Below are 12,405 nucleotides of genomic sequence, written 5' to 3'. Positions count from 1 at the left end.
TAGAAAGACTTTGGAGAAATATTAGGTGGAAGTTGATAGTATTTTGTGGGTACAATTAGTTCAGGAGTTGTTATAAGTACTATCACTTCCTGAGCCACCTTCTCAATCCAACAAAAAGTATTTTTAAAAGAAACTCTTAATTACAAGTGATCATACACTGCAAAACTCAACTCTTTTTTAAAACATGAATCATTTGACCTTGAATGCAATGGAATATTTTTTTATTCTAAGAAGTACAAAAATTTATTAAAATATTAGTACATTTCATGAAGTAGACGCAATATTTATATTACAACACAAGGCCACATCATTATGGGGCAAAACAATCATGTCATCAGATTTTGAGAGTAATGATTATTTTAAAAAAGTATATTAGAGATAATATAAAACTGTATTCACAAAGAATTTTTCACTGCTCAAAAAGCACTTTCTCATGTTATACCATTTAACTGACCTTCACAAAAATCTTACCTCACAGAAATGGTTACTACTAAATAAATCCTTTTGAAGGTAGTCCAACATGGATCATATATAACTCTACTTAGCCTGGCATATAGAAATTCAAGTATTTCATTTATGCCAATGAACAGCTTGCTTGTTACTACAAAATTACTTGTAAAAAGTGTATGAACTTAAGTGAATTAAAATACATACTTTATATGCAACTAAAGATTAAACAGGACCTTGCAATTGTACAAAATGAAACCTGGATAGTAATACATCAAAATGTTAAAAGTGGTTTATCTTCAGGTAGTTAGGGATATGAGTAATTTACAGTGTGGGTTGCAATGTACTTATTAGCCACCCAAATACATCTTTATTAAGAAAACATTTAAGTTATAGATAAATCACTTTCAAAATGTTAAATTGTAAAATATTTTGGGGGAGAGGGATGAAGATGAACATGGAGTGTTTTATTGTTTTCTAAAACTATTTGCTGTGAGGTTCCACACAAAAGTCAGATACCTAGTTCTATCCGATACCATAAGTTTACCATTTAAATTAGCCTGTAAAAGCAGAATCCTCCTTCGGAGAACAAACTGAAATTCACAAATACACATGCATGCACACATTTGATACCTAAGTGGGATGAATTACTTAAAATAGAAGTTTATGATCTTGTTTACAGTGCTTCTAACTGTGTTGAATATTTTATCATTTTCTTTAAGCACAGTTTACTGTAACAAATGCACCTATGTATAAAAGAATGATCTAACAGCAATTTATTAAAAGCGATCTGCTTCAAAGATACCCTCTTAAAGCTTATGAGAACTTTAAGTGATGTTTTACCTACTTTCAGTTTCATTTCTCTTGATCATGCCTTGGCACTCTGCTAAGATTGTCTCTTTAAAGGACGTCACCAGGGCATTTACACAGCATTCCATGAGCTGAAATATATGAAAAACTGGTCAAGGCTATTAAAAGCACAAATAAGCACAAATTTATTCCACTCCATTTTGCTTTATAGCTGCATAAAACTATATTTTTCAAGAACAGAAACAAGTTAAGTATACTAAAAGTAGATTTTACTTACCTTTACTACAGGAATATTGAAGAGATTCTACACTAGTTTACCAAAGTGTATTTCCCCCAATGAAAAGGCTGTAGAACTTAGATTCTCTTTAGAAGTTTTAATAAAAGTCCCCAAAGGAGGGGAGAGGAAAAAAATGACACATATATAAAACAAAATAAAAAAATAAACTTTGACAAACTCTTCTGGAGAGAACCTGTGTTTAAATTAGAGCCTAAAATTCTGAAATTATTCATACATTCATTCAATAAAACATCATTAGATGCCTACTATGTATGCGCACCAAAGAAGTGGTTAGGAGACTGAGAAGAATAAAATGTAAGCCCTGCTTTGGAAGAGATCACTGTCTAAGGGGGAGGAGGGAGGCAAACATAAACTAATAAATACAACTCAGTTAAGTGGCAACACACACACACACACACACACACACACACAAATAATCAAAGGAATTATGTACTTCTTTCAGGGTAGTTAAAAAGTTGTCACCCACAAGATGAAACTTAAGTTGGATCTGGAAAAATAAGTGCAAGTCCTTCAAATAAATTGAGTATTCTAGGAATAACGAGACACTGAATGGGGTAAGGAAGAGACAGATAGTAGAAGAGAAAGCTACAAAGGTAGGCTAGAGCCAGATTATGAATGGGGTAGGGAAGGAAGAATCAAAGGCTTTAAACAGAGAATACATGTGATGAGCTTCTACTTCCTCCGAAACATTTTTAAAAGATCGGTCTAATGGCAGCAAGGTAGATGGTACTGAGTCATAGTGGGGGCACTGGCAATGAGACTGTTGAAGTGTTCCAGGTAAGATGGCCAGTGTTCTTCCTGGCCCTCAGGAAAATCCCTGGCCCTCAGGAAAATCCACTCTATCCCACCCCTGCTCCCTTGTGTCACATTGTTATTTACAAATAAAATGAATGAACTGTGAGGACTAAAGCAAGGTACACTAAAGGTGATACATCTCTTCTGAGAAACAGATCATCTATATTAAGAAAGGGAATTATGTGTACCTTACAAGTTTTGTTAAAAATTCCTCTTGGAATGGACATAATGTTGATAATTACCACAGCTGAATTTAAGTAATGGAGATTCATTACACTATTTTTTTCTACTTTCAAAATTATTAAAAGTTTTACATACTGAAAAGATTTTTTTCATGGACCTCTTCAGAAATGCTAATGACTTTAAAATCGACGTATGTCAATTTCTGTCCTAAGAAAAACAATACACACATGAAGCATACGAAGTGGTTGAGAAGTTTCTGCCCTGCCAAAGTGCGAAGCTCTGCCCCAATTTTTGAGTAATCTCATTCTATACCATTCTATACGTGGAATGTGCACAACTAAACACTCCCACCTTCATCAGCAAAACCAGACAATAGGTAAATTTAAGTAGCGCTAATAGAGAAGAAAGAGAAAGTTCAATTGAAATAAGCTCAAAGACCCTGTCACTTCATCTCTGTTTTATATTTCATCGATAATTTATATTTGAACATAACCAGTTCAGTAGTAGTCCAAATTTTGCAGATTCCAAAAATCTAGACCAGTGTTTTTCAAATGGTTGTGAAATCAGTTTTAATGGCTGTATAAGCTTTTTAAAATAACATAGAACAACAACGAAAATCAGAGTGCATCACAAGTAATAACAATATTATTTCATAAAACTTTTGTTTCAAGTATGTGAAAACAAACATAGCATATACTAAGCCACAACATAAAATGTATTTCTTATTGCAGGTTACAATGAGATTAAAAGGAGAGGCTAATATAACAAGACAATTGAAGTAAACTTCAGAATTTGGTCTAATTGCTTAGATGAAAGGAGTTAGGGACATAAAAGGTTGTTGAAACAGTTTCTAGCTTGAGAGCATTAACAACTCATTATAATAACAGTTATCTTTTAATGAGCACTTACTCTGTACCAAGCATTGTGCTAAATGCTTTACACACATTCTGTCATTTAACCCACATGAAAACCTTATGAAGCAGATATTTAACATAGGAGAAAACAAGCTTAGAGAGGCTAAGTAACTTGCAAATGTTGTACAGTTACTTCATAAGGTCTTGAGCTGTAATATGAGGCCTGGTAATATGACTCCACAGCCTACAACTTTCATTACTACATTAACAGAGCAAGATTATACTTAGTAATGGCTACATGCTCAGAACTGAGTTAAGTGTTGTAAGGAATAGAGAAGTATAAAACAGGTTTATACCATCAATGATTTTATTACAATCCAGTTGGAACCATATAATTGTATACCTAAAAATGTGTGCATATTTTATATATAACAGACGTATATGAAAAGAAGTTCATGGTAGCCGGATGGCTCAGTTGGTTAGAGCGGGAGCCCTGTTTGGTTGCCTGTTCGATTTCCACATGGGCCAGTTAGCTTAGCCCTCCACAACTAGACTGAAGACAACGAGCTGCTGCTCAGCTTCCAGAGGGGCGGCCAGATGGCTCAGTTCATTAGAGTGTGAGCTCCCAACAACAAGGTTGCAGGTTCAATTCCCACATGGGATGGTGGGCTGCGCTCCCTGCAACTGAAGATTGAAAGCTGCGACTGGACTTGGAGCTGAGCTGCGCCCTCCACAACTAGATTGAAGGACAACGACTTGGAGCTGATAGGCCCTGGAGAAACACACTGTTCCCCAATATACCCCAGTAAAATTAAAAAAAAAAGTTCAAACTGACCAATAAAGCAAAGAAGTGGAAATAAATCCACATTATAAACTTCATAAGGACAGAGACTGTTCTGTCCATAGCTATGTATTCAAGCAACCATTCATGGTTGGTGCTTGATAAATAACAAACACAACAAAGCAGTCTGTAATATGCTATTAAATCAAGTGGCAGAAACAATAAATAGGTACAGTGGGATATCAAGAGGAAACTGATGACAGCTAGAGAATGTGAGACAATTCTGTTGCACAGCGGGCTATGAGGAATCTGCAGGATTGTAATAGGCAGAATAAAAGAAAACTAGTAAATAAAACAGCAAGAAAGGTAAAACGTTACTCAGAAATAAATCTGAGAAAAAAAATCAATAGAATGAGAAAATACTCTTTATTGAAGTAGAATGACTCTTATAGGGCAGTATTAAGTAAGAAAAATAGGATAGGACCAAAGCATGAGGGTCTTTAAAAATCAGAGATGGGAAATAATGATACTATGGTTTTTCAATAAAGAAGTAAAATAATGAAAGTGTTTACAAAAGATTAACCTGAACACACAAAAGAAGAAATACAAATAGTCCAAATTAAGAATAAAGATGCCCAGCCTCATTTATAATTTATGCATAACCATTAAAAAAAAGTCTTTAAAACTCTATTATACTAGTAGATTGGCCAAATTAATAGACTGACAAAACGCAGCTCAACAAAGATTAAACAGGGACACTGCCGATGGGAGTAAGAATTACTACCACATTTCTGAAAATCAGTTTGGTGTTATGTAGCAATTTGCAAAAGGTGCATACCCTTTGCTTCAGCAATCTCACTTGCAGGAAATTCCATTCCAAGGGAATGCCACATGTGAGTGAGTAAGATGTATGCACAAAAATGTTAAAAAGATATAAGCATATAAGGATGTTCCAGGAAGTATAATTTATAAGAAATAAACTATAATAATAATGAATAATAATTAAAATGCCCAACATTAGCAGATTGATTAGGTATATAATATTATATATATATATATATATATATATATATATATATGATGAAATAGAAACAGGCCTTAAAAATGTTATAATATAGAAAGATTTAGGGTATAAATGCATGATGTCATTTCTTTTAAAATGTTAGGGAAAAAAGAAAAGAAGGAAAGGAAGGAGGGAGGAAGAAAAGAAAAAGGGAACAACCAAGCTAGTATGACAAAATGATGGTCATTGTTAAATTTGGGGGCAGGTATGGTGGGTTGGGCTCATTATACTATTTTCTCTACTTTTGTAAATACTTGAAAACTTTCATAACAGTTTGTATTTTTTCAAAAAAATAATAACTGATATAGATCCCTGTGTGTTGACAAATCCTTTAGACAATGATTTTATGTAAGTAAAAAGAAGAAAGGGAGATTGCTTGATAAGAGTTCTCTCACTTCAAATGAGTCGTCTTAATGAGAGGGTCAATTCTTTGAGGGCAGAGACCACCTTATTCCTGTTTTGTATTTCTTCCCCATCATTTACCAAAGTACTACATACAGTCAACTCTAAATATCTTCTTGTTATTTGAAAAATACATCTTGAATGGAAAGGATAGTGATAAACCATCTGTCTCACCTTGTATTCCCTTTCTGTCTCCTTTTGCTAGCTTCCGTGAAGAAAAAAACTTTTTGCCATATGCTGTATTTTGCCTGAGATGAGCACAACGTCTAAATCAATCCATAGCAATCTCTCCCCAGAGGTCTGCAAGGTGAAACACTTTAACTATCAATGTGCTTGATGTTTTACCTTCCTCTATAGCAAAACTCTTCAAAGATGATGCCTGACATAAAACACAGTGGGCACTCAGTATCTGTTGCATGAATGAATGCATAGGTCTATGAAGATGAAAGGTGGGATAGGGAGGCTAAGTGATGGAGTAGTCTACTTTTATTTATATTCAACTTGAACAATTAGTTCTACATCACTGAAGTTTAGTAAAAAGCAACAAGAACAGTTCTGGTTTCGTTAATTGTTTAATTCTGTGTAAGTAATAATGTGCTTTGTCTCAGCTATAAAATAGAAGTTGAACTAAAAATTATCCTAGATTTCTCCTTTTTCAGATTCTACTTTATCATTATCAGCTAGCTCGTTAACCATGTATGCACATCTGTAATGTATTCAAGAATTAATTCATTCCATGTGTGGTAGGTTATTTCAAAAATTCATTTCTCTTGGCCTTTCCAGCTTGGTTTAGTTTTGTTGTTGTTGTTGTTTGCTTGTTTAACCATTATAACCAGTGATACTTGTTTCATTTCTAAATTAGTTACACAAGTGACTCTTTACACGGAACAATGAAGAGTCAGGCCAATTCACCTTGACATTTTGGATACCACCCTTAATACTGAATATTAAAGGTTAACAAGTACGTACTTTAAAGTTAATAATTTATGACCTGAGACCAGGTTCTAATTCAGTTTTATCAATGTTTTGTAGAGGCAGCAAATTAGTTCCTACCTGTCTTAGAATCAGTAAGCAACTTTCTCCAAACCAGAGCCCTAACAGTAAAACGATCATGCCATGCACAGTACTTAAATGTTTTCTATATAGTATTTCGTTAAACTCTGACAACATAAGTGGGTATTATCCCATTTTACAGTGGAGAAAACAAGGATTATAGAGGTTGACTAACTTGCCAAAGGGCCAATAGCTGGTAAAATGACGACAATGGAATTCAAATCCCCATCTAGTTCCAATAGTATGCCCTAACCACTGTAATACACTGCCTTCCTATCAGTGCCCTAATTACTGTGACGAGATGAAGGCTTGCCATCATCGATTCCCTCTCTATTCCATTGCTCTGTTATACGAACAATGCATTTTATTCCAGTGTCGCTCTGAAGACAGGGACCAGATCTGTCCCCCTATCCCCAACATCCACAAGGCCTAACAGATTTTAGGTGCATAATAAATCCTAATTGCCCTGAGGGATTACCAAGGTATGTTGGACTATTACCTAAAATACTAACAGCCATAGAAAAAAGTTATTTTGGTTTCAAGTTTTTTCCTCACTCTTTTCTTACTGTTATGTATCACTTTTTGCTGTCAATATTGCCTCTTCGGCAGCATAGCTCTGAAACCTCTTACTTGGTTTTACTAATATAGTGCTGCTCTCTGCTACAGGCCCGCCAATGGCAACCAAGCTTATTAGAATTGTGTATATGACTGGATCTGAGTGGGGCTAAGTTGCTCTCCTGTAATTAAAAGTAGAAACACAGGCCTGATAATACTCTTTAATAAAGGAAGAATAAGTGAATACTCTCTTAACACAATAAAATGCAATCATCAGGCCAAAAAACAGCACCATGCTTAATGGTGAAAATTTAGAAGCATTCCCATCAAAGACTGGAAGACAACAAGGATCCCCAATGTTAACATTTTTCTAAAATTAACCATTTACGTATAGGTGGATTTAGTCCATTGAAGGAAAGAGGAGATGTTAACATTAGAGAGGAAGAAGCATCATCATTTGCAAATGATATAATCAGATGCTTGGAATACCCTAAAGAATGAAATAAAACTCTTATAGACAACTAAAGTTTTCAGTAAGCTGCTAAGCACTATATGAACATTACTTGAAATGTACATCTGACCTTTATAAGGCCTCGCCTCACAACTGGGTACTACCTAGGTGAGATATGCTCTATTAAAGGTCCAGAAACTCGTTCTCCTGCATATACTGAACACCAACCAGGTTTAAGATTAAGACTGACTCATACTAACTAAATTCAAAGACGGTAATTGATAAACCATAATAATTTGTTAATTTTCAGAGGAAAATTCAAGTGCCAAAAACGTACATATTTTAATCTTAAATTCAGGTGTGTGTTATTATATAGCTCCCTATGAACTGATATGTAATTTTCCTCCATTAATAAGTATAGCCTTATTAATAGGTAAGTACAGACTAAATAGGTAAGGTAAGTAACAGATAAGTACAGACTAAAGCATTAAGATAGTTGTGATAGATGATGTACTATACAACTGTACACTTGAAACCTGTGTAATTTTACTAACCATTGTCACCCCAATACATTTAATAAAAACAAAAAGATACAGCATAGCACGTTTCAATGGCTTATAATTCCCCTAAGAGAATTTAGGACAGTAAATCTGTTTTGAACAGTTTTAGTTTGGAAAGTGATTTGTTTCTTACTAAGTATTCAAATAATAGTGTTTACATTTTATTCATATTAAATTAGAACCCAGAATTTGGTGATTTTTTTTTGTTTACCGTTCTTTCCATTACAACATACTTCATTTTAACGCCTGATTCTTTTTGGAAACAAAAACTGTGTATTACAAATGTATAATAAATATTATGTATATAATGGCCTTAGCTCAGTAAGGTGTATAATATAGAAATGCATCTGCATTAAGCCTTAAATTCCCAGTGTCATAATTAATTCTACAGTTTTGTTGCTTGATGTCTCTTCTGATGTATAAACTATACAGGAGTCACTGATTAATATTAATCTTTGTTAAGGTAGGAAAGTGACAAGCTTTGAAGAAAAAGATGTTTAATTATCCTTGTGGGGGGTTATGATAGAAGGTTTCTGAATTGCTGTTAATTCTTTTTTTCTGATGATTTCATGAGTATGTTCACTTTGTGATAATTCTCAGAATTACATACTTGTTGAAAAATAACAAAACAAAAACTTATTTTTAAATTCTAAAATCACTCAGCTTATATACTTGATCTCTCTGTAGCAGTACAATTCTCCCAAGCCGAAAACTCAGAAACATTATCGACTCAATTCTCTCCAATATCTACCGCCATCCATATGAGACACTGTTCTACCTCTGGAAGTCTTTCTCTCTCTACCCTATCCTTTGCATTCCCATTATTGTAATCCTTCTTGGTACTCCTAATATGTGCTTGAATCACTGCAAAAATCTCCTACTTCCTATTTCCAGCTCTTCCCCACTCCAATTAAACTTTCACACTGTCACTAGATTAATCTTTCTGAGGGATAACTGAGCATGGCACACTTGTTTAACATTCAACTGCCCCCACTGCTACTGAAAGGAGCGCAAACCTGGCTTTAAATTTCTACAGAGAACTTCTATCAACAACCACTAAATTAGCCCCCTTTTCTGGCCAATATCAAAGTTATATTAATCTTTGAAAGAGGAAATGTACTGCACATTATGAAAAGCAACACAAAGCAAAACAAAAACATGGGGAAAAAAGGCCCAACCCAACCTGACTCCTGAACAAAAAGAATAAACATGACTACCACATTCAAGATGGAAGATGCAAAAGAAAAGTGAAAAAAAGAAAAGAAACATAAAACAACAAAAAAGAAAATTACTTTGTTGTAGGTGAACTGAAATGTTACTTCTTTAAATGTAAATCTAAATTTACGTCCTAGGCTCCAAAGACTGAAGGGAACCAGAGGAAAAATTATTGCTACGTTTTCCTTACTAAAGCACACAGGTTATTTTCCATGTAAAAGAAAAAACCCGGGCTACTGTTGCATGGCTACTACCTCTGATCAGTTTGTGTTTTTTAACAAAGAACTTAATAATATAAAACAAATAAAATAATATACAGACTGATGTTGTCCTATCAAATAGTATTTGATCTCACAACAAGATGAACTTTGAAAACATCCTCCCGTGAGAAGAAATATCCTCTAATAGTAATGGTCGGTACTCACTAATTCAGTGTTCACAGCCACTTTATAGAACACAATCACTGTGAATAGTGAGAACCAACTATCTCTAGGGAGTATAGTTTTCTTGCCATAGGAAAGTCACTGAAATTGTTTACTTTAGATATGCAGAACACATAAGAAAAGGAGACTGATTAGGAATTAAGAATAATAAATATAGTAATGCCTAGAGCAGGGATGGCAAATAGATTTTATCTTCCACGTCAGGTCTGTAATACAATGATTTCTGAGTAAGATGCCTTTGAAAACTGTGCTTTGGTTCACTGGGAAAGAGTACTATAATCAATTAGTAATGTTGGTCAGACATGAGAAAAGATGAATAAAGTTACTTGCATTATATATTTATTTGCCACCCCTGGGCTACTGTATGTCAAATAATCCCATAAAATAAACAATTAAAAAATTACTTACTGCTTCGACAGAGTTACATTCTCGTCTTGTTTCTAAATAACGTAGTGCTCGTTTTTCTTCTTCTTTTAATTTAGCATCTGCCTGTCCAGAAGCAAAATAGCAATCATTTTAAGAACATCAAGAGAATAGCTCAAATTATCACATATACTAAGTTCTGACTTACATATTTCATATAATTCTGTACACCATTTTGTTGTAAATACGAGGGTGCCTGTGTTCTATAAAATCTCTCTGTTGAATCCAAGTATGCCTTCTCAAAATTGTCCCTATAAATTTGAAGCTTATCCTCAGGATTAGAACAAAGGTTAACTGAAAAACAGAAAATAAAATTTTACTCTAATTATGATTCAAATCAGTATTTTGAGGACAATAAATGAAATAACAGATACTGAGGAGTCAATTATGTGCAAGGGTTTGTGACAATGCTCAAGAAAACAAAGAAACATCTAAGACAAAAAATCTCCTCTATAAAAAATGTAAGATAACAGTACAAAGCATTAAAGTGACAAACAGTATAGATTATGTGGACTATTTTAATTTTGAGTAAGAAAGATGCTGACTTTTAACTACATCAAGAAACCATTCACCTAAGAAATGGAATTTGAAATGAGCCTTAAGGAATAAACCAGGGTTTACACAGATTAGTAAAGCAAGTAAATATTTAGTAGAAAAGCACAAGGCCAAGTCAAGATATAAGGATTAGGTTGTCTGAGTGGATTATAAAGTTAATAGAAGATAAGGTAAGATGGTAAATTAGGAATGGTTGTGGAGTGCCTCAAATCTCAGGCTAAGTAATCAGAATTTAGCATGGTGTACCACTAAATGGATAAGAAAAGTGCCCATAAAATAGTAGCTGAAAATTAATCTTGTGAACAGTATGTGGGTGAAATGATAGCAATATGATCACTATAAGAAGACTGTTTCAAAATTCAGAAATAGAGTTTAAAGAAGTCTAATCTGGTGGCAGTTGAAATAAAAATATATTCCAGGGACATGGCTAATGAAAATCTAGACTTGATACCTAAAGAAACATGAAGGCAATTGAGAAAGCAAGTCAAAGATAACTAAAGGTTCATGAATATAAAAATTCTTATCGACATCGATTTTGTGCCAGGCATTCCATATTCAGTAAAGACACAGTGTCAACAACACAGTTAATTACACTAAAGTATTATGACAGGGAGGCACAGGAACTACAAAGCACTATGAGAGGACCTAACCTCGTCTGAGAATTAGGGATGGCCTCCAAAGGAAACAGAGGATGAGGATGAGTTAGAAGATAAAAAGGGAGGAAGAAGAATATTCTAGTTAGAGGAAATAACATCTGATTGAATAAACAAATGAGAAGGTCATCAGAAACGGAAAAGTTCAGAGAAAGAAATGTACACATGTAATTAACTTCTGTCCTAAAAATGTAAGAACAAAACCAGTTACCTTTCATAAGCTATGGATTCAAATTTACATTTCTCTAATTGAAATTGCTAAAAAGATTCACCAGCCAAGAAATGAGATGGAGAAAATATTAACCACATGAATATGAATTTTTGTAGTTTTCTTAAAGCAGAATTCGTACCTTTTATGTACTCTTAAAAGCATCTACAAATTGATGTGACTATATGCTAATAAACTTTGATAGTACTATTCTACTGTCTTAGAATTTGCATGAAAAGAAAATTATGACCATGTAAGTTCAGAACATACCATAGGATTCTCTTACTCCAATGACCAGCTGAGAATCAAAAGCTTCTCCTAATCTTTCAGCATGTACCAGCTTCATTGCACTATCTTGGAGTCTATTTTTTATATTTGAAAAGATCGATTCATTCCATGTATCAAGCATGAGCTAGGAAAAAAGAACAAAATATGCAATAATTTCAAATATTAGTATACCAAGTACCACATATACAACAAAAAATGTTAAGTACAAACACTGAAAAATGAAATCAATTTCTTAGGCCTACATTCACTTGAATACTTCAGGGAAGCAGTATATTTAAATGTGGTAAACAATTGTGAAGAACATGTGTTTCAAAATCAAACATAACAATTTAAATTCCAGCTCTGTTACTTATTTACAGAAACTAATG

General features: G+C 33.8%; 1 protein-coding gene across 3 annotated transcripts in view; it reads right to left on the bottom strand.

The window, feature by feature from the left end:
• Nucleotides 1-12,405, bottom strand: part of CUL5 (cullin 5) — an 88,565-nt gene that overhangs the window by 31,779 nt on the left and 44,381 nt on the right. For all 3 annotated transcript variants that reach the window (XM_081063542.1, XM_081063543.1, XM_081063544.1), the window contains 4 exons: nucleotides 12,020-12,161; nucleotides 10,482-10,627; nucleotides 10,319-10,399; nucleotides 1,295-1,388 (listed from right to left, as the gene is read on the bottom strand). In XM_081063542.1, the coding sequence (XP_080919668.1) occupies nucleotides 1,295-1,388; nucleotides 10,319-10,399; nucleotides 10,482-10,627; nucleotides 12,020-12,161 (463 nt within the window). The remainder of the gene's footprint in view (nucleotides 1-1,294; nucleotides 1,389-10,318; nucleotides 10,400-10,481; nucleotides 10,628-12,019; nucleotides 12,162-12,405) is intronic.

The sequence above is a fragment of the Rhinolophus hipposideros genome (assembly GCF_964194185.1).
Source record: "Rhinolophus hipposideros genome assembly, chromosome: 10".
NCBI lineage: Eukaryota > Metazoa > Chordata > Mammalia > Chiroptera > Rhinolophidae > Rhinolophus > Rhinolophus hipposideros.
The sequence above is the reverse complement of the archived record's forward strand: the minus strand, read 5'-3'. Positions and strand labels throughout refer to the sequence as shown.